The following is a 25,741-nucleotide window of genomic DNA, read 5'->3' on the forward strand; positions in this document are numbered from 1 at the left end:
TAAAGGGGCCCCCCAGGGCTTCCTGACTGTCCGCGTCTACACTGGGCAGTTCCACCTCAACTAGATAGGCCTCCACCATCTCAAAGGCCGAGGGGGACTGTGTCTCGGAGTATATTTTACGTAAGTGGGCCACGAATACGTTATTTATTTCATGTTGGGCATACACCATCTGTCCCATATCGTTTTTTTAGTGCCAAGATCGGGTGAGGCTGGGTCTCCGCCCGTATCAGGCGCGCAAGCAGCCGTCCAGCCTTATCCCCTTCCGTGTACCATCGACTCCTACTCGCATTTCTAGCATATTTGCCTAGCGAGTCCCATAAGTCTCCTATCCGCCGCCTCACGTTGTCCCCTTAAGCCGACCTCTTACTATTCGTGGGGAGTTCCTTTTCCAACGCCTCTAATCGTTCCTCCTGCCGACGCAGATCACGCTCCAATACTTCTTTGACCCCTACCTCCGTGGACCGACAGATCCCCCGAACCACCACTTTCATTGCATCCCATTCAGTCGCCCTGGTGCCAGCGGAGCCCCAGTTGAGCTCCATATACCCAGTCAGCCCCGTCGATATGGCGTCTTTATAAATCGGGTCGCCTAAAGCTTCAATATTGAGCCTCCATAATGGTACCCTAGATCTCGGTCGGGCCAGCGAGTACGCAATCAGGAGCGGGGAATGATCCGACAGATAGCGGGCTAAGTATTGCGTCTCCGTTACCCGATAGATCGCCGTCTTTTGAATGAAAAAGTAGTCCAATCTGCTAAAGGTATTGGCAGCAGGTGTGTGGCACTAGTACACTCTACGACCAGGGTTATGGTGGCGCCACACGTCCAGTAGGCCATAATTAAGAAGCATTTGGTTCATCGCTTCTCTGACTCGGGGCTTAGCATCCAGTTTTGGGGGGAATCTGTCGAGCTCCCCATCCAGGGCACAATTAAAGTCCCCTGCCACCACCAATTCTGTGTCAGGGTCCAGATCCAACAGTCTCAGTACTCAGCTTAAAAACCCACCATCGTCACTATTCGGGGCATAAACATTCACCAGGCAGATACTGTGCCCATCTAGGGTCCCCTTCACCACTACATACCTCCCATCAGGATCCTGTTTAACATGCAGAGCCTGAAAGGGGACTCCTGGTGCCACCCATATTAGCACTCCCCGGGCAAACCCGGAGTATGATGTAGCAAAGAACTGAACCCTCCATCTTCGTTGGACGAATTTAAGACAGTCTCCCCATAGGTGGGTTTCCTGGAGTAGAGCTATACTGACCCCATATCGCCTTAGGTGTGATGCCACCCAGATCCGTTTCACCCTGCTACTGAGCCCCCGAACGTTCCAAGTAATCAGTTTGTAATTCTGTTTATCCCCTGCCATGAATGAACAGTTGTTGGTATCTCCGTCCCTCACGCCTGTGGTGCGTAGAACCCCCATTAGTATCGTAGCTTGCCCCCGCCTGAGGAGTAAATCGTTGATCCCCTGTATGCCAACATAGACCAGACCCGGCAGTAACCCCAACAAACCCCCAACTGAAAACCCTAACTCCCCCACCCACAGGCGGTAGCCCGTCATTCTCACAACCAGTCCTGGTTTGAGGACTCTGACCCCGCCCCAAAGCTCCACCCTCATCATCAAGAATCTAATCATCATTTTCATGACTCCCAATCTGGCTTCAGAGCTGGCTACAGCACGGAGACTACCCTCCTTGAAGTATCGGAGAGTGTTCGCAAGAGTGTCGACCTGGGCAAAGCAGCTATGCTTGTGCTACTTGACCTGTCTGCAGCCTTTGACACGGTTGCCCACTCCATTCTTATGGACAGATTAAGACCTGGGTCTTTAGGGTATGGCCCTGTCCTGGATCCGATCCTTTTTGGGAAACCGGTCACAATAAGTCTTTCAGCACCCTTTCATCTCTGCTGAGAAACCCTTGCTTTGTGCGGTTCCCCAGGGATCTGCCTTGAGTTCTCTTCTTTTCAACGCCTACCTCTCACCACTTGCGGCACTTATGGAATCCTGCAGTGTGAGGATAGTTTCCTACATGGATGACACCCAACTGATGTTCTCCTTCGAGGAGCAATCAGAACCTGCTTTTGCTCACTTTAGAAGATGCCTGAGTAACATCTCGGCCTGGATGACACTAAATTGTCTCAAGCTCTAGCTGGACAAAACCGGGCTACTCTTTTTTTAATCAATAATCCCCCCCCACTGCGATATGGTGGCCACGGGAGATGAATCCTCCTCCTAAGCCTGTTGACTCGGTGAGAAACTTGGGTTTCAGATTCGACAACGAACTGTCGTGTAAAACCCAAATCAGGCAAGTCTCCTCCTAATGCTTTTGGAAACTACATAATATGCAAAAATTCCTCCACTTCCTTCCTTTGGAGGGCCGTAAAACAGTAGTCCATGCACTAATCACATCTCACCTGGACTACGCCAACAGTCTCTACCTGGGTCTCGTTGCCTATCTGACTCGGCAACTGCAGATAATCCAAAATGCTGCTGCCAGATTGATCTGCAAGATACCTTTCCACCACTCGATCACCCCCCACCTGAGAAACCAGCACTGGTTACCTGTGACCAGGCGCATTGAATTCAAGGCCATTACCCTTGCTTTCAGAGCCTCCCGGGGACTAGGCCCGGCGTACCTGAGAGGCAGACTCCAGCACTACCATCACAATCGGGCCCTGAGATCCAACCGTCTGTGTCTCCTTGTCATTCCCCACTTTTGTAAGGCTAGGACTGGCGGCAGAGCCTTCGCGGTTAGAACAACTAACGTCTGGAATTCCCTGCCACTCTCCATCCGCTTATCGGAGACACAACTCACTTTTCAGCGTGCCTTGTAAACCTGGCTCTTCACCAACATCTAGTCCCCCTTGCACCTGTTATCAGCTGACTGCCTCAGCGCTGGGACACCCCCGTTGGGGGTAGCTGCGCACTCTACAAACTACTAAATAATAATTATAATAATCCAAATACCATCCGAGCACAACGTCTGGTGCACGTAGATACGAGTTGCACCAGACATTTTCGCTCACACTCAAAGAAGAGTTGCAAAACTCAGTCCCTCTCTTTAAATGAGGCACTAAGTCTGGTGTGCATTGATCCAAGTTGCACTGCATAGTTCCAGTCACACACAACGAAGAGTTGCCAATTCGGTGCCTCCCTGGAAATGAGGCACAACATCCAGCGTGCATTGATACGAGTCACACCAGACAATACCGGTCACCCACAACAAAGAGTTGCTAATTACGTACCTCCTTGGAAATGAGGCACAACGCCTAGTGTGTGTTGTTACGGGTCGCCCCAGACAATTCTGATCACTCACACAGGCGCCAGTTTAGCAGTGCAACATGAGGTAGAATGAGGCACTACTACGGGTACGCCCTGACCTCCAAGGGTCGCAACTTGCGAATCAGACCCAGCACGCAATGAGCATGCTGTTGGCGTGTCGCACAAGAGAGATGCAGCACGGTCGACAAAGCGGACCACACTGGATCCTGCAACTGGTGAATCCGATCACCACCAACAAGACGTTTATGTGTGTTGAGGTCCCACGATGCAGGGCCACACTCCCTAATACTTTTGGGGCTCCACATAAGGCAATCTGGTCTCCAGGCACGATGCTTAGTTGCACGCTCTTACCACGCTACCAGTTGGAATCCAGCATACGATGTGGGCATTTAAGAGGGCACAGCTCTCCCGGCGTCACAAGTAGATAGTGTGGATCCCTCGCGGGAGGTCTTTGATGTCCCTGAAACCTCCACAAGAGAACAGGGGGCAAGCCAATAAACCCTTGAATAGCACACTTTAGGGTGGCACACAGCAGCAGGTAGTCAGCACAGGCCAGTCACTATTCAGGAAGGGTGCACAGTCCCATTCAATGGCAGTAAACCTCCTTGTGCACAACAGATTCCTTTGGCAGTGTGCACCACGCAGTTCCAGGATCTCTCGTCCCACTTCCCCACAAGTGCATCCCTACCCTGCTGAAGTATGGCACAAGAAGTTATAGTGTAGTATGCCTTTGCGGTTAGGGGTGGTTTAGTGGGTCTCCCTTTGAACCACAGATTTGTCCCCTAAATTTAAGTACTATTTGCCATGAGGCTGTGGAATGCAGATCTTAATCTTTAGTGTGGCCATGATCTGGCTCCCAGAGTCAAGTGTCAAAACCTCTCCCTCCAATCTATCCAGCCAGGTGCTAAAATGTGAGAGGTCAGTCATTCCAGTTGTATGCCCAATGTTTATAGCTGTCGCTGGGAAATGCACAGATTTGCTCGCCCAGCCTCCAGTGTGGACCAGAGTCAAACTAACGGGCACACAAAGAGTTTCAGAGCAGAGAAATACCTACTTTCTAGAAGTGGCATTTCTAAGCTATTAATGAGAAAACCACCTTTACCATAGAAGAGGGTTTGTCATTGTGAATCTACTGAGAAGAAACATTATGAGGCTGCACCACTGCAGACTACTATTGCAGCCTGAAGTCATTTCAACCATTCCCCCATGTTAACGAATGGAAAGAACAAACCCCATAGTGAAAACACACATGGGTATTCTTCCCTAGGGAACATGTGTACCTGCCCTGCCTATCATCTACTACTTGCTTTACCCCTCAGGACTTACCCTAAGGTTGCTCGAGTGGTAGTGAAAGGTCCTCCTGGGATTGGCTAGGGTTTAGAAAACCTGAGCATAAGTGCAAAGGTGCACACACAGGCCTACAAAGGCAGACTGGACACATGTTTAAAAACACCACAGGTGCAAGTGCACACACCCAGGTCTGCAATGGCAGGTTTGAGTTTTAAAAACATCCTGCCAGCAAGTGTGCAAACATAGGCCTGCAATGGCAGGCTTGAGGCATACTTAAAAACATCAATTAAGCACCACGTCCTAATGTGTGTAGGAAGGGTGCGCCCACTTTCACCTTGCTTTTACAGTGGAAAAGAGCCCAGTGCCCTAGGCCCACTAAAAGAAAGTCAGCAAAACCCTGGTGGTGTCCCATGGGGAGAGCCAACCTCCTAGGTAGGGAAAACCCAAATGGGAACAACGATGTGTACCTGCCTTGCATTTCGCCTACCAGTTGCTCCGCCCCTCAGGGCTTACCCTAGGGGTGCTCTAGTGGTAGTGGAAGACCCACTCAGGGGTGGCTAAGGAGTGAGCAATGCCAACCGGAGCATAAAAGCAACTGTGCACCCACAGGCCTACATTGGCAGGCCAGATACATGTTTGACACACTATTCTGGTGGGTGGCACAATCAGTGCTGGGTCCCACTATCAGCCAGTGCAGTACCTGCCCTAGGTATGTGGTGGACCTTTTTACGGGGCACTCACAGGTACCACATCTAAACCAATCAAGGAAGCAACACTTCCTAGCATGTGTAGGAAGAGTGCATGTGCTTTCACACTACATTACAGAGGGAAAGTGTCCAGATTCCTAAGGCCACGAAAAGAAAATCAGCAAAAATCAGGAGGGTTAAAGATAAAAGGTTTTAGGGAAATCCCATAGGAAGGGCCATGTCCAGCAGGCCTTATTTAGAGAGCACAGGGACCCTATACACTTAACTAGGGTGGATTGGAAATCCACTGCTGTTGACAGTTGTCTTTTAACTTACAAACAATAAATAAGGCCCAAATTTGAATATGAATAGTCTCAACTAGAACAAATAATTTGGGGCTAGATTAAGAGTATATTTTGGGTCATTTAAGTATGATCCTAAGTCATCAAGTAGATGAGCAACACCTGTGATGTGTCTAATAAGGGACTCAAAATCCTCTTCATGGACATGCAGTAACTACTGGAACTGCTGATCCTCTCATGAATCCCTGAAATAGCAAAGGGAATAGAGAAATGGTCTTACTATAACATCCTGTCTGAAGAATTTAAAATCAGAGGGTCTCGATCCTCAACAAGGGACTTTAATACTATGCCTATTCTTAACAGCCTGTCATTATCAAACCATGGCTTAATCACAAGGACAATGGTACTGAAGATTACCAGTAAGTAATTGGGCCATTACACCAAATCTCAAATCTGGCAAAACGTTATGGGCCCGATTCACAGAACAAACTTAAGACAAAATCCTAAACTTAGTACCATTTTAGTATTCATAGAATGCACTTACTACTTCTGGTATTCACAGAATGAACTTACTACTTTTGCGATTCACAGAATAAACTTACTACTTTTGCTATTCACAGAATGGATTTACGACTACTAACTTTACGACTACTAACTTTACGTCTCCAGGCCGGAGGCGGAGCTTCCGGCCTGGAGGCGGAGCTTCCGGGCCAGAGGCGGAGCTTCCGGGCCAGAGGTGGAGATTTTAAATCTCCGCCACTGGCTGGAATCCCCACCTCCGGGCCGGAAGCTTTGCCTCCGGCCCGGAAGCCCCGCCTCCGGCCCGGAAAGCTCCGCCTCCGGGCCGGAATTTCCGGCCCGAGTGCGGACGTAAAGTTAGTAGTCTTAAATCCATTCTGTGAATAGCAAAAGTAGTAAGTTTATTCTGTGAATCGCAAAAGTAGTAAGTTCATTCTGTGAATACCAGAAGTAGTAAGTGCATTCTGTGAATACCAAAATGGTACTAAGTTTAGGATTTTGTCTTAAGTTTGTTCTGTGAATCGGGCCCCGTAACTTTATTCAGAAAGCGCTCTTTTTATGATTCTGTGTAAATCTGTCTAAACATTTGAGCAATTCCTGTTTGAAGAGGTGCTCAGCTTAGACTTGAAGGGGGTAAAATTGGTCCTGCGGCCTGGAAATTCAAAGAAATTGGGCGCTCTGATTGGCCAAGGGAGCTTTTTCTCCTGTTGGGACTTTTAGTGCAGCGGACTGCTCCTGCGGCATCAAGCGATTTGATTGGCTGGTTCCAGCTCAAGGACAAATGCTGCAGCAAGCATTACAGGACTCAGGAATTGGTCCCCGAGTCCTGCAAATGTAAAAAAAAGAAAAAATAAGGTAAAAGATGCAGGTTTGGGACACCCCAACTCCCTGGCACATGTAGGGGTTGGGAGAGCCAAGAGGGACCCCCTGGGGTCAAAATTCTAAATAGAACAAAATTATGCTGTCAGCGCCACAGTACTCCAGCGGGACTCAGCAGGGTACTCCTGTGAGGTACTGCGGTACTCCAGCGGGAGCCAGCGCTGAAACATGACCCCTATAGTACCGCTGTACCATGCAGCTTTCCTCAGGGAAGGTTGCACAGTACTGCAATATGATTGGGGGGGTGGGGTTAAGCTTGAGTGGCAGTACTTTGGTAGTACTGCAGCACCAGCAAAAACAAAAAAAAAATGAATAACCAACCAACTGTGTTGGGTGTCGGAGGGGTTGGCTGAATATGATGAAAAAAGTTCCAGAAATCCACTGGAAAAAGTAAAGGTTAAAGTGATGTTATAGTTAGATATTGTTATAAGATCTATCCTTACTTTTAAAAAAAATCTGTGAAAAAAACAAATGTTAAAGTGACATTATAGTTAGGTATGGTAATTAGATCTTAGTTAACAATAAAAAATCTCTAGAAATGTTCTGGAAAACAAAATTTAAAGTGATGTTATCATCAGGTGCTGAAATAAGATAAAACCCAATCTTTAAAAATCAAAATACATTGCAATTCACCAGGTATTATTTACAGAGATAACTATAACATGCACCCCGGCCACACCCTGCTTATGGCCTTGCATATTACACATCACTCATGACATGTTACATGATCATTTCTGTAGTGATAGGAATCATCTTCATGTCCCGAGACACTGGGGACCAATGTTCAAAGGCCATAGCAGGGGTCGAAGGTGATGTGTTGTCCATTGAACTGTGAACACACAAGAAACCCCCATGAAGGTAAGGTCTTTCGTAAGAGTTAGCTGACACTTGAAAGGTTCAACAGAAAATTATAGTGATTTAGAGTAGTTACTATCACCTGAGGATATTGCAGTAGTTTCTGTTTTGAAGGAGCATGAACCAACCATTTGTCTAGATAAGGATAGGGCAGGATTCCTTGTAGAGGGAAAAGGGCAACTAGGGAACTAATCCTTTCGTGAAAACCCTCAGGGCAGAGCGTAATCCAAAAGGCAGAATTTGGAACTGCCAATAATCCCCCTCAACACTGAATCTGAAATATGTCATTAGAATGTGGAGGTATGTGTTCATTAAGACTATGAAGTGATCTTTCTGAATCAAAGGAATTATCAGTTGCAAGATGTCCATTTGAACAGAATCTTCCTGGACATATTTGTTGAAAGACAATCAATGACAACCCCCCCCCACCCCTTCAGTTTGAGAACCAGAAACATGAGGGAATAGATTCCCTTCCCTCTATGATCATCTGGAACAGGGACAATTGCTTTCTTCACCTTCTGCCTTTCCAGGAAGGCTAGCCGTTTCTTCGGAATTCTTGGATAAGGCATTGAAAAATTAACTGGCGGGCACGTGAACATAGTTTACTGCCTATTCTTGATGATGCTGATAACCCACAGATCTAATATGGGTTCCCAAACGTCCAGCAAGAGACAGATCATTGCCCCACCGGTAAGATAGGCACGTCTGCTTTCTGGAACCTGGAATATTCAGGAATGCTGCTCTTTATTGCCTTTTTGCTGCTGCTTCATTTGGAATTTGGGGGGAAAATTTTCAAAAAAGAGAATTTCCTTTCTTTATTGATTGTATGTAGCTTATTCTCCAAGCGAGAGTGCAGTAGATCTTTGTGGTATTTCTGTATTCCAGTCCATGAGGAATAAATTGAGATGAGCAGCCACTGAAGCGCCACAGGAAAGATCAAAAGCTTTAACTGTATAGAAGGGATTATCTGAGAGGAATTCCACTTGTTGCTCAATATTCTCCAACCAGTCTGTACTCTATTGTCCCTCCTTAGTAGCTTTCAACAAACTCTTAAAGTGAGGACGAAGGGATCGAGCTGTATGGGCTCCACACACCCCTGCACAAAGAGCCACATGAGATCCAGCGTACACCTCCTTTAGAGCTGCACCCACAAGCTTCTCTGATGCATCCTTCAAATGTTTTGCTACACCATGGAGAATCTACCAACTAGACTTGCAAGAACTGAATCTACATGAAAGGAATCAGGTTACCTCTCCTTCATTTCATCCACTGGGTAAAATATAACCATGAACCTTGGTAGGTCAATTTTATCTATCATACAGACCAAAGAAGTAAAAACAGGTACAAAATACTCATGTGCAAATAACATTAGCCCAGTGAATTATGTCTGTTCAAGCACTAAATTAAGACCTTGTGGTAAATAATGGGGAATAATACGAGGAAACTTTTTTTGCCCGTTTTTACCGGTGGTATTGTTCTTGCACCATTTTTTGCAAGGGCAGTTACACACTGTATGCTGAGGGCAACCATATGTGCAAAACCCAGACGAAGTGCAATTGACCCTCAGTGCCTAAAAGGAAACAGTACTAAACTGGTTACGGCCCATCTGCTCTTGCTGTCTGCCCAGCGCTTCCCCACTATGCTCCGCCTCACACCTCCTTCCCTGCAACCGACTCCTAGCACCCATCTCTGTCTTAACGCAAGTGCACGCTGGACAGTTACCCAGGGGGCCCACGAGCACAGGGGCCCTATGCAGACCAGAATTTAACACAAATGTTCCATTAAACATTTTTATTCCTTTGAGTGGTTGTGTAGGCAGGGCCAAGTGCACTGCTTTGCCTGGGGGCCTATTATGCTGTTAAGATGGCCCTGCTAGCAGCCCCACACTCCTGAGTGTCCCCGAAAGAGCCTTGCTTTCTGTATGCAGCCATGGTGTTCAGGCTACGCCTCCAATTTAGCCCAGGTTAAAAAAAAAACACAAAGCCAAGATCAGAAAGATAAACCCATTAAATGGAGCAAGATTAGAGAGAAAAAAAGATACCAACCATTCCAAGGCATTGTAAGATCAAGGATCCAGACGCTAAAGAGCAAATAAGAGTAGTTATTGTCCACAGTTAAAGCATTATGATTGGCTAGTATCACATATCACATATCACATATCTTTCTAGAAGCATTTTCAACATTTTTAGAGGATGTTTATCAATGTAAGTAAACTGGTAATTTTACAATGTGTTTCAGTAAGTGTTCTGCACAGAGTGTTTCTCTTAGTAGTAGATGATGGTGGGCAAATGAAATGGCATGAAATTTAATTAAATTCGGGTCAAACTTGGATCTGTACTAGTGGCACATTGATTTCGGATCTGGCTGCTATGAACCTTCCACTCTGCAATAGCGGCCCGACGCATGTGGCGGGCCACTTATTGGATCCCATTTTTTCTAATTTACCTGACATTCAATGCCCTCCGGCCTTCCCCCTGTGTTGGTCAGATCATTTTGCTGTCAAGTTCTATTTCTCAGTCTCAGGGAAGTTATTAACTTCAGTATCTGGATAACAATCTCAACCCAGGAACTGGGGAAAAATGGACATTGACACATTTAATGGAACCCTGTTCAACAGTGCTTCCATCATGGATTCGATATCTATGTCCTCTTTAGAGACCATTTATAGTTGGATCTCTAACGCAATTGATGAATGCCTTTCTATCTCTGTTAACAAATTATATAATCATGGCCCTCCTGCTCCGTGGTTCACTGAACAATTAAAAATTGAAAAAAGTAAATGTAAAGCACTGGAAAGATGTTGGAGAAAAAATTACTCCTCAGAATTTAAAACCATATATAGAACCGCTTTAAAAAAATACCATGCTTTATGTAAATTGGCTAGAGCGGAATATGTTTCCTCCACTATTTCCAATGCAAAGAATTGTCCACGTACATTGTTTTCCATGGTTAAAATGTTAGCTGGCTTAGATACACAGCCCACTCTGCCCACTCTAGATGAGTCACAATGCAATAGCCTCGCTAATTTTTTTGTAAATAAAGTGGAGCAAAAATATTTAACATTAGATAAAACTAGACCACTAGTGCCCATCCAGTTAGCTCCCGAGTCTGAGCCTATTTCCTCGGACAAATTGACAACTAAACTGTAAACGTGGTCTCCTCTCAATATTGATTCTCTAAAAAATGTTTTAAATAGTCTTAAGTCAGGGTCTCCGTGTGATCTCCTTCCGGCTTCTGTACTTCAACAATTTGAGTTGCCATATTTGGAAATCATTATCAGGCTACTTAATGCGTCACTCCAAGAGGCCATGGTTCCACCTGATTGGAAACATGCCATGGTCCAACCTCTCTTGAAAAAGGCTAATGCTGACCCTGCTCAGCCATCTAATTTTAGGCCCATCTCTTTACTCCCAATCTTTTCCAAGATTTTAGAGAAACACGTTAATCTACAGCTTACTGAGTTTGTCGAATCTTCCAATTTTTTACATTCATCCCAGTCTGGCTTTCGTGCAGGCTTCTCGACTGAAACGACTCTTTTTGGTGTTACTGAAATTTTGCGGCAACACTTAGATAAAGGTAACACAGCAGCCCTTGTACTGTTGAACTTGAGTGCTGCATTTGGCACAGTTTCTCATACCGTGTTAATAAAATCTTTGCAGTCTCTCGGTGTTACTGGTATGGCACTTGTCTGGCTGTCCTCTTTCCTATCCAGGCGGACTTTTCAAGTTTTCTCCTCTAGAGCCACGTCAAAAACCTATTCTTCCCCCTATGGCGTGCCTCAGGGGTCCATCCTTAGTCCTCTTCTGTTCAATATTTATGTGCAACCTTGCTGTCTCTCTTTTCGTACGCTGATGACAACCAAATAATTTGTATCCTCTCAGCAGAAAAGCTGTCAGGCCCTTCCACTCTTCAAACTAGCCTGAGTAAGATTGTATCTTGGATGCAAAGCAATCTACTCAAGCTTAATGGCGAACAAACCGAGGTCCTTGTTTTAGGGAAAAATAAAGACCTATGGGGCCCCCAACACTGGGCCACTGTAATGGGTCCTCATCCTGTGCCCTCCTCTCAAGTCGGCAACCTAGGATTTATTATGGATAGTAATCTTTCTATGAAACAACATGCGGTAAAAATGGCGGCCACCTGCTTCACCATATTAAAATGGCTGAAGAAAATAATTTGGATGCTCCCTAGTGCTACCCAAAAGACCGTTGTCCAGGCACTTGTAACATATAGATTGGATTACGGAAATATTCTTTTCTTGGGTGCAAATAGGGGTGTACTACGCAAGCTTCAGGTGGTTCAGAATTCGGCCGCAAGATTGCTCTGCAAACTTCCAAGAATGTCTTCCACCACCACTGCCGTGAGAGATCTTCATTGGCTCAGAGTGGAAAATCGAATTAAATTTAAAGCTCTGAACTATATGTTCAAGATCAAGACAGGCACTGCCCCCCATTACCTGCAAAAGTTAGTCCGTCTTTATCAACCTTCCCGCTTGTTACGATCCACCACTGAGGACAAATTTGTGGTCCCTAGGGTCAAGCTTGCAAGAATGGGTGGTCGTTCCTTTTCCTATCTTGGCCCACTCTTATGGAATCCTCTCCCCATGATGATTCGCAGAGAAACATTATACACGAATTTCCGCAAACTACTAAAAACCTGGTTATTTAATCAATAACTTTTTATTTTTCTCTTCCTCTACCCTTCAGTCCTGCGCTGGGAAACCCTTTTTGGGTAGCTGTGCGCATTATAAAATTCTTTTAACATAACATAACAGGATGTGTAGACAGTTTTCAGTCTAAGTGGTGACACTTTCAAACACAAGAATACATAGTGACTGGGATGTTCTGTGGTCTACATGGAATTCATTGCTGAGGTCCAGGTGAGGGGCATATTAATGGCTGAGGCACCAGGATCTGAGAGTCAGGCTCTGCGGATGCTGGCTCTGTTGGGGAAAATATTGTTTTCGTTACTGCACCAGCATAGATACTCCTGCTTAGGTCACAACCCACGCGGAGACACCTGTGTTTACCTGACTGGGTGAATGAATTGTGCCTTCACTAAGAAAGAAGGTGCACAGCCCACGCACGTGTGCCCACTTATACAGCAGCACCACCCCCCCCCCTCTACCTCCCCCCCATTCTGCACGCACGCAGAAGGGCCCTACATTTCAAGCCTGAGAGCTGGAAGGAGAAAGACACAGAATAGCGGCTGAAACTGTCCCCCTGGGCCGCGCTCTGCTGGCCTCTGATAGGCCACGCCCCCCCCCTACACTACAAGCACTGGGGCTATATCTAAGATGCACCCATAGCCCATGGCTGGTGTCCTGTCGAATATATGTCGTTACTACCCATTCCGTTGCAACGCATGCCTTCACCACGCATGCGTTACAACGAAATGATTATTCTTCGCATTGCCCTTACCTCGATCTTGCCTTTTTCCTTTTTCTTAGGTCTTCGCCGACACTAACGAAGGACTGACGCTTTTTTTTCCGACCAGGACCAGGAAGACATTTTTCCGTGATGACGTTGCTTGCGTGCTAAAGATGTCGTTGAAGCAATACGCGTTGTGAAGACGTTTACGAGGTAAGTGTACCGTTGTAAACGTATCGCGTACAAAATGCTTCGTGGTAAAGGCTGTTTCCCGTCCTGTCCAGGGTGTCTAGTGTACACTCTCCGTGCAGGAACACTTGCAGTGTGGACCGGAGAGACTCCTCTGCTTCTCTTTGGAAGCGTGTGACTAATTTACCCCAACAGCAGCATCCATCCACAGCCGGTCCCTGGCTCCCCCTCCGAGTGTGCTACACCTCTGGGTGGCATACCTACATGGAGCGCCTTCCCTGGGCCCTTCTTGACGCACATCATTTGCTCGTATGGAATGCACAAGAGCCAGTGGATTTCCTCGTTTGACCGGAGACATGGCTCCATAAAAATAAGAGAGTGACACCGAGGGAAGGCACACCTGTCCCGGAGTGTGCTCGTTATCAAGAAGTGACAGTGCTGGGAGCCCTGGCAGGGAGCACATTTCATAAGTGGGGGATGGGGAGCTGTGTGTGGCAGAAAAGAAATGTCAGCATTGCTGATTTTGTAATGTTAGGAAACACATTCACTCTGAAGCCGATAATCCATCAGATGAAACTGATTTCTTGAAATGTCTGTGTGATGTCATATGCAAGGGACAAACACTAGACTTCAGGAGTGTGTCCTACCTCAAGGGCTTTATTCAGTTTTGCTGCTAGCTGTCCAACCTCATACAACAGGTCCGGTCCTGCAGGTGTCTTTGCAAGAGGAACTCCTGGAAGATACGTCAGCAGCCTTACCACGTGCTCTTTGTTCCCTGAGCCACAATCTAGCAAAGAAAGAAACAAACAGTGATCTGTTATTTGTAAGGCAATGGTTACTCATTCTGCTGCAGACTGGGCTTAGCTTAGCCCTTCACACATTCCAAAACATATTTCTTTTCTATATTTTTTATGACTTAATTTTAAATTCTAAGATTTGTAAAGAGTTAGCCAAGAGAATGGATTAGAAAGCGCATTGTACTGAGGAATAACAGCACAAACTAAAATAAATGGCATACAAGGGAATTGAATGGGATGTACCTAAATGGTTACTTATCAGTGTTAGTAATTTTGCAGCTTGAAGAATGTTCTGGATTCACATGCTGTACATTATTCTGCCATCTAGTAGTTGGGACCAGGATACATCTTAAGATCTTTTTTTTGTGTGTAGCGCCATCCGGTACCATTTGGTGTCCTGTCCATCGCCTTGTGACTTCAGACGTGAGACCAGAACCCTCTGTCCTTGGTCGCCATTTTAAGATTTTTTTTCCTCTTTCTTGACTACTTGACCTGCTCTTGTGACTTACTTCTTGTTCTTTGCTCTTTGTTTGTATGGTCATGTTGCACCTCATTTCTTGGGAAGGTGAGTGGGTTGTATGCGAATCCAGAAAATGTTTCAAGCTGTAAAACTGCTCCTACAGGTAAGTAGCCATTTTATTTTACAGCGTGAATATTTTCTGGATTCAAATGCTGTGCAGTGATGTTGTAGCGGTGTCCCTGATCATCCCTCGAGGCTGAGCTGAAATGAACTTGCAAATAAATGTTCTAGTACTCTCAGTGCTTTAAATGGGAATAAATAAGTGCAGGTACTCATCAAATTGAGCGAGGGGGCGGGGTAAGGGGCGGAGCTGAGGGCGGGGCATGATTATAACAAGACACTACTGCCATCTGTCAAGCAATCTTTTTGCCCTTGAATTACACGTATGTAATTATGATTATGGTAACATCCTGTATCTGGGTGCAACGGGGAAATGTATGCAGAGACTCCAGGGTGTGCAGAATGCAGCAGCTCGTCTGGTTCTCATGCACCCAAGGAGAGCCCCCTCGAAGGCGGCACTCACTTCCCTCCACTGGTTACCGATACGAGAGCGAGTTCTGTTCAAAGCGTTGTGCGTCTGCCACCGCATTATCCAGGGGACTGCTCCACCCTATCTGTCTGATCTTCTCACTCCCTATGTTCCAACACGCCGCCTCAGATCTGGGGGGAGAGGTTTGGTATGCGTTCCTGTTGTTAAGAGAGCTAGGATGGGTGGGCGGTCCTTTTGCCTTCTGGCTGCAGAGCACTGAAACAAACTCCCTTTGAGCCTTCAGGTGGAGCCCATGGAAAAATTTGAAAACGTATTTATTTCCTGCGAGATAATTGGGTCTGGTTGGGTTAGGATGTAGCTTGCCAGGGCAGCTTGCACCGCAGCGCGGGGACACACTGGCCGAGTGTAACCAGGCGCTTTATAAATGTGCTTAACATAACAACATGTGCAAATTACCTCTGCACATGTGTTATGTTATGTTATGTTAAGTACATTTATTACGCGCGCAGATACTCAAAGAGTGTCCCGGCGCGGTCAAGGAAGAACCAAATTAAAAGTGAAGTTTAAGAAAAGAGGTGCGTTTTTAACAGTTTTTTAAAGACCTCCAGATCTTCAACAGAACGAAGTGAAAGGGGGAGCACGTTCCTAGCGCGGCCTGCAGCCACGACCAGAGAGGCGCCACCTAACCGGTGATGCTGAAAACCAGGAATTTTCATAAGCCTAAGAGAAGAGGACCTCAAGGATCGGCCCGGCACGTAGAACGAGAAGCGTTTCCGTAGGTAACCGGGGCCTTGCCCATGCAGAGCACGATGGGCTATGATGAGGGATTTAAAGGCCACACGAGCCTTAACCGAAAGCCAATGAAGGGAGCGACGATAGCCATGAATGTTCTGCCAGGACCCAGCCCACCCAGCAAGCGAACAGCCGCATTCTGGGTCACTTGAAGCTTGTTAAGAGCATAAGCTGGGATCCCAGCATAGAGGGCATTAGCGTAGTCCAAACGGGACAGAATAAGCGCACAAACCACCGATTCCCTGGCCGCTTGAGGGAGAAGCGGCAAAAATCTTCTCAGAACCCTGAGAAGGCCGAAACAACAACCTGACAAACGCTTGACCTGACTGGAGAAAGAGTGATTGCAATCGAAATAGACTCCCAGATTCTTCACGGTCTGGCTGTTAGAAGCAGGTGGTGGGAACTCGGGAGGCCAAATTGACTCTCTAAACCCTGAGGGGAAATTACCGAACATCAGAACCTCAGATTTGTCCTCGTTGCATTTTAAATGAGCCGAAGCCAACCAAACAGAAACCGAGGCGAGGCATCTCTGCACAAGGGCCACCGAGGACCCCTGCTTATCCCAAGTGAACAGAAGTTGAGTGTCATCGGCATAAGCAATGACCTTAGCCCCCAACCCCTCCGCTAGGTAAACCAGAGGAGTAAGATAGATGTTAAACAGGAGGGGGCTAAGGGAGGAACCCTGAGGGACCCCCGTGCCTACTTGACTGGGTGATGAGGCCACCGGTGGTATCCAGACTTGTTGGAGCCGGCCATCCAAGAAGGATTTAATCCATCCCCAGGCTGGGCCAGACACCCCAATCTCCGTCAGTCTGTCAAGCAACAGTAGGTGGGGGACAGTGTCAAAGGCAGGTCAAGCAGCACTAAGGCTGCCTTCCCGCCGGCGTCAAGACACTCTCGGATAGATTCTGAGACCTCCACAAGAGCACCTTCCGCGCTAAAGGAGGGGCGGAAGCCAGATTGGGCAGGGTGAAGAAGACCCCCACTCTCGACAAACTTCGACAGCTGTCTATTCACTATTTTCTCACAAACCTTAGACAAGCCAGGGAGGAGAGAAATAGGTCTGTAGTTGCCTGGGGTGGAAGGGTCAAGGGTAGGTTTCTTCAATAGAGGAAGAATTTTAGCCTGCTTCCAACAGCTGGGAACCCTGGCTTCCTGCAAGGACAGGTTAATAATGTAATTGACCTCCACATTCATCGTCTCAGCCACAGAGGCCAAAAGTCTTGCCGAGCACGGGTCGTCCGGGGAGCCGGATTTAAGACCTTGAAGGATTCTCAGGGTGCAGGACAAATCCACCGGGGAGAATTTAGACAGGGAGTGATTAAGGGTCAGAGCTCCCGGACCAATAACCGATGAGTCCAGGGAAACGGTGGGCCCATCAGCACCGACCGAGCGGGAAAAGCAGCTTTGTATCTTAAGAATCTTATCCCGAAAGAATGCAGAGAGCGTCTCACACCAATCCACAGTGGCCGGCAGGATGCTGCTCTGCGCTACCGGGGACATAAAACTTTGGACAATAGAGAAGATCTCCTTGGAATTGTTCTGAGCCTGATCAATCCGGGTGGTAAAGAACACCCTTTTAGCAGAGGAGATAGCTTTATAATAAATCTTCTGAGCCTGCCTGAGCTGTGCCTTAGCTGGCGGGCAGTAGTTGCTGAGACGCCAAGAGCGCTCCAATTTCTTGCACCCCTGCTTAAGAAGGCGCAGATCCTCCGAGAACCACGGTTTGGAAGGTGATTCCCGTGACTGTCTAGCAGAGGTCGGTATGGCAATTGCCGCCATAGAGCCCAGAAGCCAGTTGGAAAAAGCAACTAGACACCGATCTAGGTCTTGAGGCAGGACTGGCCTGTTGTCCTCCAGCGCCCTGGCATAGAGGATAGGGTCAGCCTTCTTAAACGCTGGTTTTAAACCAACGCTAGGTCTATTACTGGGTGAGGACACTGCCCATGAAAAACCAATTAAATAATGGTCGGACCACGAGACCGGAAGCGGGGCTTTGATTGAAATAGGAAAGTTAGAAAGGATAGGATCGAGAATATGGCCCCCAAGATGGGTAGCCTGATTGATCCATTGTGAGAGCTGTGCGGATTGGCAGATATCGAGAAACTCACATGTGTCCCTTGAGTTCATAAGGTCAAGATGGATGTTGAGGTCACCTAGGATCATATAGTGGGAAAAATACAGGGCTCTCAAAGAAACCGCCTCCACACAGGCCTGAAGGAATGTATGAGCCACACCTGGCGGGCGATAAATCAGAGAACCCCCCAGAGAAAAATGGGCAGAGCAATGGATACTAAAATCCAAAACTTCGCAGCCGTCCCACGTACTGAGAGAGCACTCAACCACCTCCCACATCTCTTTAAAGATAACCGCCAGCCCTCCTCCTCTCCCTGTAGTCCGATGTAACCTGTAGATTTTATACCCCAATGGGATAGCCAGAGGTACAATAGGATCAGAGGTGTTGTGGAGCCAAGTTTCCGTGACAAAGAAAAAGTCCAAAGAGTTGTCCTCAAGAAGCTCGAAAACCTCCGCATGATGCTTTTTCAGAGAGCGTACGTTAAGCAGCGCTGCCGAGATAGTGGAGGCAGTAAGCGATTTAGCGCTAGTTGTAGGGCCCAACTCTAGTCGAAAACCACATTCCCCACACACAAAGTTCAAAGCCCCGTGCAAGTTAGGGGAGGAACGAGAGTTACAGCACGAACCGCGCAACTGTTTAAGATACTCACTGGAGTAGGACCGGAAGCGGGAATCAGCGACCTCAAGTAGGGCAGCATGACTGGCCCCGGCTCCCGACGAGCTGCTGACGGGCGCAGACGGGCTTGCCTTAGGTGCGCCCGCTGCGCGAACGCGCAGCGTGCATTTAAGTACTGTCGGTGGTCCCGGAGACTAGAGCGCCAACCAAACAAAATGGCGCCTAGCTCTATGCCGCCGGAAGTGAGGGAAAAGCTCTCCTTGTAAGTGGTGAAGAGTTATGAATGCCCGCGATTCAAAATTCCCCAAAGTTGTGCAAATGAGCTATTAAAAGATCGTTTTTACAATCAAGCCAAACACATAAATTACTGATTTTAGCAGCCTAAAAACGGAAGTGGTGACGATTTAATATTGCCCCCAATCCTGTAATTCCCCTAAATTGTGCAAAAGAGCAATTTAAAAAATCGTTTTATAAGCAAAACACATAAATTACAGATTTTAGCAGCGTTGAAACGGAAGGAAAAGACACAGTAACATGTAATAAAATGATTCAGCCCTCAAGCCTGTGGGCATGGCATATGTAGACAATTAATAACCTGTCTCCTACTATGTGCCTTTCAACTGTGTAGGCCGCCCATTGCATTTAAAGGGACATGTTAGTTACAGCAGTTTCAGCATACACCAAAACACATGATAAATGTATGAACATAAAGTGGTTAACTCCTTACAAAAAATTAAATGAAGGCTAAACAATGTGCTATTCTTAGTTTCTGCGTTTTATTATATTTGCAGCTTCAGTTCTTATTTGCTTTATTAGGTACAGCATTCATACATTCTCTTGCCCATGAGTGTTGTGTCGGGTGAGTGCACGGGTCACTAGCCGGCTTCGGCATGAGTGGAGGGTCACGAGGGAGCGTTCGGGGATTAAACAGATCATAGGAGACGGGAGTGTGGTTATGTGGATATCGCCGTCCGTAGCCTAACTGGCGTACGTACGTGCATACCCTTTTTATTTAGTCTGGGGTCACCTGACCCACACGCAACGTGCCTGTTGCGTCACAGGCACAACACAACATTCCTCCCCAGCAAACATTAGACCAACAACAAAGACCGCCCAGGCGCCTAACTATGTGTTGGCGGTCCCACCAGTTTCAGGAGTACCATAAGCAGTTTCTTATTCAAACAACTGAGAACAGTCTTACGTGAAATAGTCCCGCAGATGGCGAGTGGGCTCTGGATTCTCCCGCAGGCGATGCTGGGACCTGCCACGCCCCAGGGTCTCTCTTGCTCCGGTACCAGGTGTTACCTCACCTCAGCCATTTACAGGGTGACCATGATCCTCCTCTGGCCTTGTGCACACCACTTCATCCCCTTGAGTCGGGACACTGTCAATGGTTTCCCCGCGAATTTCTGCCGGGGAGGTCTCCACAGTTTGGTCCTGTCTGCCATCCATCGGTGCCAGAGCGCCCGAGGGAGGTCTCACCCAGGCCGACACAGACTGTGACACCGCCTGCTGATATTTCTTGAAGTGTTACACATTTCAGGTCACTGTTTCTCTTCCTCGAGTCGTGATGATCCGAGTACCTATGACGTTGACAACAGTCCACGGGTCCTTCTCAGAGGGCAGTCGGAATTTGCCACTGGTTATTCAATTTCGGAGTATCACCAAATCTCCCTTTTCAAACATCAGAGGTTGCGCCCGCCTCCTTTGGCTGACTTGAGCATGAGCTTTTAGACGTCTTGAGTCGACTTGAGCATCATCAGGCACCTCGGGCGCCACTGGGGGTGATGTAGAATGGAATCCGTGACCACTCTCCCCAAGAGGAGATGTGCTGGGGCTACCCCCGTGGTGGTATGGGGTGTCTGGCGGTAGCTTCGTAGAGAGGTGAAAATGGCTAACTCCACCGACTGACCCTTGTCATGAGCAATGCGTATCACTTTATTTAAGGTCCGCATGAATCGTTCCAACTCCCCATTTGCTTGCGGCCATCTTGGGGTAATTCTCCGGTGGTGGATGCCAAGTGTGCTTAGATATGTGGCTAGCTCTTGTCCTTTAAAAGGGGGCCCATTGTCGGTCCTCAGTTTCTGTATGAGGCCGTTAGTCGCCATGATCTTTTCAAGTTTTGGGATCACTTCAGTGGTACTGGGCGCTGCTATGATCTCGACCTCGGGGTATTTGGAGTGATCATCAATGGCCACAAACGTGTGGCGACCGTCGGGGAGCCTGCCAAAGTCTAAGCTGACACATGACCAGGGTACTCGCGGCCTTGGTTCCGCAAGTATTGGGGCTGGACGAGGGACATCTCCAGTCACTTGACACGATGAGCAGGAGCGAACCGTAGCTTCCACAAGTTCGTCCATGAGAGGGAACCACACCTTGGTTCGGAGCCTGGACTTTGTCTTGACCATGCCTTGGTGCCCGATGTGGGCTAGCTGAACAACTCTGGCTGTTAGAGCCGTCGGGATTACCATTCGATGTCCTCACAATAGACATCCCGTGGCGTCTTCAGTGAGCTCATCTCAGACGTGGTACAAACTGTCCATTATGCTCTGAGCATTTGCTGTCAGTATTTTCCATTCATCTTTGGCCTTGCGCCAGTTACCACTCTTGAGAGCCGCTCGGGCCCGTTGCAGACAGTCATCTTTGTTGGTCTCCTCTCTAAGATCCTCCATGGAGAGTGGGAGAGGGCAAGACCGGGCTGTGACACACCTCACATACTCCTCGGTGTCAGCAGAATCTTCCATCTCCTGGGCCGTGGCTGTTCTTGGGTGAAGTGACAAGTAGTCTGCAGGGTTTCTGGACCCTGGTTGATATTCAACTTAGCAGTTATAATTCTGTAGTTGCAACATCCACTTTTCGATCCGAGGTGGCGGTTTGGTGGAAGTGCCTGAAAAGAGAGCTACGAGGGGTTTGTGGTCCGTTGTTACCACAAACGGCTTGCCATAGACATAGAGGTGGAAGTGACGGCACCCCCAGTGGATGGCGATGGCCTCCTTTTCGATTTGGGAGTAACGCTGTTCCGTCTCGGTGAGGGATCGGCTGGCAAAAGCTACTGAAGTCCAGTCCTCCTCCCGGTGTTGTCTTTGCAATAGAACAGCACCTAACCCCATTGGGCCGGCGTCTACGGCTATCGAGGTCATCTTCCCAGGGTCAAAGAAAGCCAATGTAGTCGCCTCTGAGAGTGCATCCTTGATGTCTGCAAATGCCTTGGCTTGGTCTGGGCCCCACTTCCAGGGAGTGGAATCCTTTGGGAGGTCCCGTAGTGGTTGAGTAAGTGTGGTGAGGTCTCGGATGTATCTCCCATAATAGTTTACCATACCAAGGAAGCTGTGGACTTCGGTAACGTTGGTGGGGGCGACTGCATCTTTTATGTCCTTGACCTTTTCAGGGTCTGGGTTGACTCCTTCAATGGACAAGGTATACCAGAAGAACTGCAGCTTTGTTTTTAGAAACTCGCACTTCTCCCTGTGGAGAGTGAGTCCAGCATCCTACAGTCGGCGAAGAACCTGAGTCAGACGTGAGTTGTGTTCTGGGATGGTCTTGGCATGCACCATTATGTCATCACTGACATTGATGACTCCTGGTATGTCCATTATTAGTTCGTGTATTATGTTCTGAAATACTTCTGCCGCACTAGACACCCTGAAACTCAGGCGAGTATACCTTCGGAGACCGACGTGGGTTGAGAAGGTTGTGATGTTGCGGGACGCTTCATCCAGCACTAGCTGGTGGTACCCGGATCTTAGATCTAACTTGGAGAACCAGCATGCCCCGGCCATCTCCTCTATCAAATCGTCTATAGTCGGGCTGATATGACGTTCCCTTTTAATAGCTGCTTTGGGTAGCCTCATATCCACGCAGATTCTCACGGCACCTGGTTGCTTGGGCTTCCGGGTGACGACTATCGGGGAAACCTACGGGGTAGGCCCTGTCACCTTTTCAATGATGCCGGCGGCTTCTAACTTCTTTAACTCTTCTTCCACCAGGGGACGCAAGTGAAAGGCTATCCGGCGGTGGCGTAGGGCCACAACCTGTACTGTTGGGTCGATGGGAAGATGAATCTTTTTGCCTTTAAATGTCCCGATTCCTTCGAAGACCTCTGAGAATTCTGCCAGAATGTGCTGAATCGAATCCTGGTGCACCCCGAATGCAAAGGTCACCACACCCAAGTCTTCCGCAGCATGGCATCCTAGTAGCATGCCTTGCCCATCATCCGTAACGTACACATTGGTGTCAAGAGAATTTGTGCCATGGGAGATGGACGTTCTGAACCGGCCCCGTATCTTCAAGGGTGTGTCTTGTCCATAGGCGAAGACAGTGATCGCTGACGGGTGTAAGGTAGGTGCCGGAGACATGCTCTCGTACAAGGCAGAGGCCATGATGTTGATCGTGGCGCCGGTGTCAACCACGGCCATGACATCTTGGTGTCCCACTCGGATGTTGCACTGGGGCAGTCGTCGCGCTTTTTGGGTTGTCGTCCCGATCATATGCACTTTGTGTACTACCCTCTCTTCTTCCTCGTCATCGTCCATGTCGCTGGGCTCTCTCTCTCCCTCCGGTATTGTGTTGACCTCTTGCCGGGGCTTCCGATATCGCTTGGACCTGCAAACTTTTTCGAAATGATTAAATCACCCACAACCCGAGCAACTCTTGCCTTTAGCTGGACATTCAGCCGCTTTGTGAGGTGGTCCTCCACAGAATCCACAGCTTCTTCCTTGCCCTGAGGACCCAGCTCTTGCTTCTTTCTTGTTCCACTTGACCGGTGGCCTGATTGTTACAGCATTCACCGGTTCTGTCTTAACTGGTGATTGGAGGGCCGCCTCCATGTGAGCTGCACGGGCCTTGGACAGTTCTTTAGTTCGCCCTAGGGTCAATATGTCGGTCAACGACTTTCCAGCCTCCTCCAGGATTCGTTCGCGGAGCTTGGCCGACGCACAGCCCTGGATTATCTGTTCCCTAATCTCTTCCGTTTTGTCGCGGAATCCGCACGTGGATGCTAGGTTCTTGAGCCGTGCGTGGAATGTGTCCAGCGACTCTTCAGGCAGTTGGCGCGCTTGCCTAAATATAAACCGTTCATAATCCTGATTAGCCATCGGTTTCGAAATATCCATTGAGAGCGTTTATCAAGGTGTGGTGGGTTTTAGGCGTGGCCTCGGCAAGGGTTTTGGTGATATTGTGTATGTCCTTGCCCCCTACATGTAATAGCATGGCTCTTTTCTGGTCCTTGTGGACTTTGGTGGCCTCGAAGAAGATTTTTAAGCGGTCTACCCAGTCTTTCCACTTTGGTGCGAGTGATGATAGGGACCTTTCCACTATGAATGGTTCTATCGGGGGAATCGTCGACATGGTTGTCCACCCTGTGCCTTATGCTGTATTTCCCTTGAGGCGTTTATCTCCACCCTGATTCACCAGTCCTGTGGTGCTCACTGCCCTGCACGCTGTCTTTTCCCCAGCACTTGTGAAGGATGTGATGACTTCCTTCCCCTCAGTTGCTTACTCCTTCTGCCCCCCACCATGATGCCTCCTGTAGCCCCTCAGAATTTTCTGTTTCCTTATTCTTTCTTTTTTGTTCGTGTGTTGTTGCTGCCAGTGCTTGTTTTGGAGGGGGGGGGGGGGTTACTGCTGCCAGTGCTTGTTGGCTTTTTCGGGGGTGGGGGGGGGGGTTTACTGCTGCCAGTGCTTGTTTTTTTGTATTGTGGCTGCCACTCTCCCCACACACGGAGCAGCCTCTGGGAGCGCCTCACTATGAGCAGGGGCTCCTCGTCGTCACACTCTTCTGCACGAGGAGCGGTGACTGCAGCACGGACTGCCGATCGCAGCCATTCCTCCAGGGCCATTCAGCGTTGAAACGCGCAGGAGCGTGTGTTCGCACGTGCTCACGGGCGCGCGTCTCCCCCAGCAGCGTCTAGCCGTGCACTACCTCCCACGCAGCGGGCCAGAACGCCGACCGCAGCGGCTCACCTCATCTGCCGAGGGACAGTCCGGAGCACGCAGGAGACGCTCCGCTTGGGCCTCCCGATTACCAGGGCACAGCGCACCGCGACACGAGCACCGCGAGGTCGATGGCGACACTCATGGCTGCCGCACGGTGCAAGAAGAGGGCACGCTCACCCTCGTCACCAGCTGTTGTGTCGGGTGAGTGCACGGGTCACTAGCTGGCTCCGGCACGTGTGGAGGGTCACGAGGGAGCGTTCGGAGCTTAAACAGATCACAGGAGACGGGAGTGTGGTTATGTGGATATCGCCGTCCGTAGCCTAACTGGCGTACGTAAGTGCGTACCCTTTTTATTTAGTCTGGGGTCACCTGACCCTCACGCAATGTGCCTTTTGCGTCACAGGCACAACACAACAATGAGCACGCGCTCACACACAGATACAAGACCAAGTAGATATGCACACACAAAACATTCCTCACATTTTCTTTAAATACCTTCACATAATATCCCGATGCTCTCTCTGTCGCTTCCGCTCTCACACACAAAAGCAGACATTCACTGGCACAAAAGCCTCACAACAGAATCAAAAACGTTGTTTGCAATTCCTACCTCCCATGGCTTTCTTCTTTCAGGCTCCCAGCCAGGTGCCTGGACTTTCAGTGCCTGCACAATTTCACACCTGTGATTTACAGTACAGGGTCTGATCTGACCCTGTCCCTCATAGCATGATACTGAGCTTGCTACACCTGCCACACTAACAAAATGTAATGAGCCACCGCTGAATGATTCAGCAGCGGCTCGGCACAGAGCTACAATGGCGCTTTGGCTGAGAGCGTGCAGAAAGCCTCATCCTTAGCAGCACAAGTACAACTGAGCCTACCAGTCATGAGTACCGGTACACTCCTTAGCAACGAAAAAGTGCCGGTACTCAGGAGGTTAAAAATAAAAAGTGCCGGTACACAGTACCGGTGAGTACCGGCCCATTTAAAGCACTGAGTACTCTGTCCCACCCGCAACTCCTTATTTATTTGAACGTTGACACAGGCGTGTTTAGTAATCTCATGCAATGATGACCCCGAGGCTGCCATACATATTTTATTTAGTGGGACGTTTGCTAGGAAGATAAGAGTTGCTGCTTTCTTTCT

At 48.3% G+C, this 25,741-nt stretch overlaps 1 protein-coding gene across 1 annotated transcript in view; it reads right to left on the reverse strand.

Moving 5' to 3' along the window:
• The window catches only part of LOC146859953 (hydroxylysine kinase-like), a 110,148-nt gene that overhangs the window by 35,831 nt on the left and 48,576 nt on the right, over window positions 1–25,741 (reverse strand). Inside the window, exon 2 of the mRNA XM_085646304.1 lies at window positions 14,018–14,157. Within this exon, the coding sequence (XP_085502430.1) occupies window positions 14,018–14,157 (140 nt within the window). The remainder of the gene's footprint in view (window positions 1–14,017; window positions 14,158–25,741) is intronic.

The sequence above is a fragment of the Triturus cristatus genome, chromosome 3_1 (genome assembly GCF_964204655.1).
Source record: "Triturus cristatus chromosome 3_1, aTriCri1.1, whole genome shotgun sequence".
NCBI classification, from domain to species: domain Eukaryota; kingdom Metazoa; phylum Chordata; class Amphibia; order Caudata; family Salamandridae; genus Triturus; species Triturus cristatus.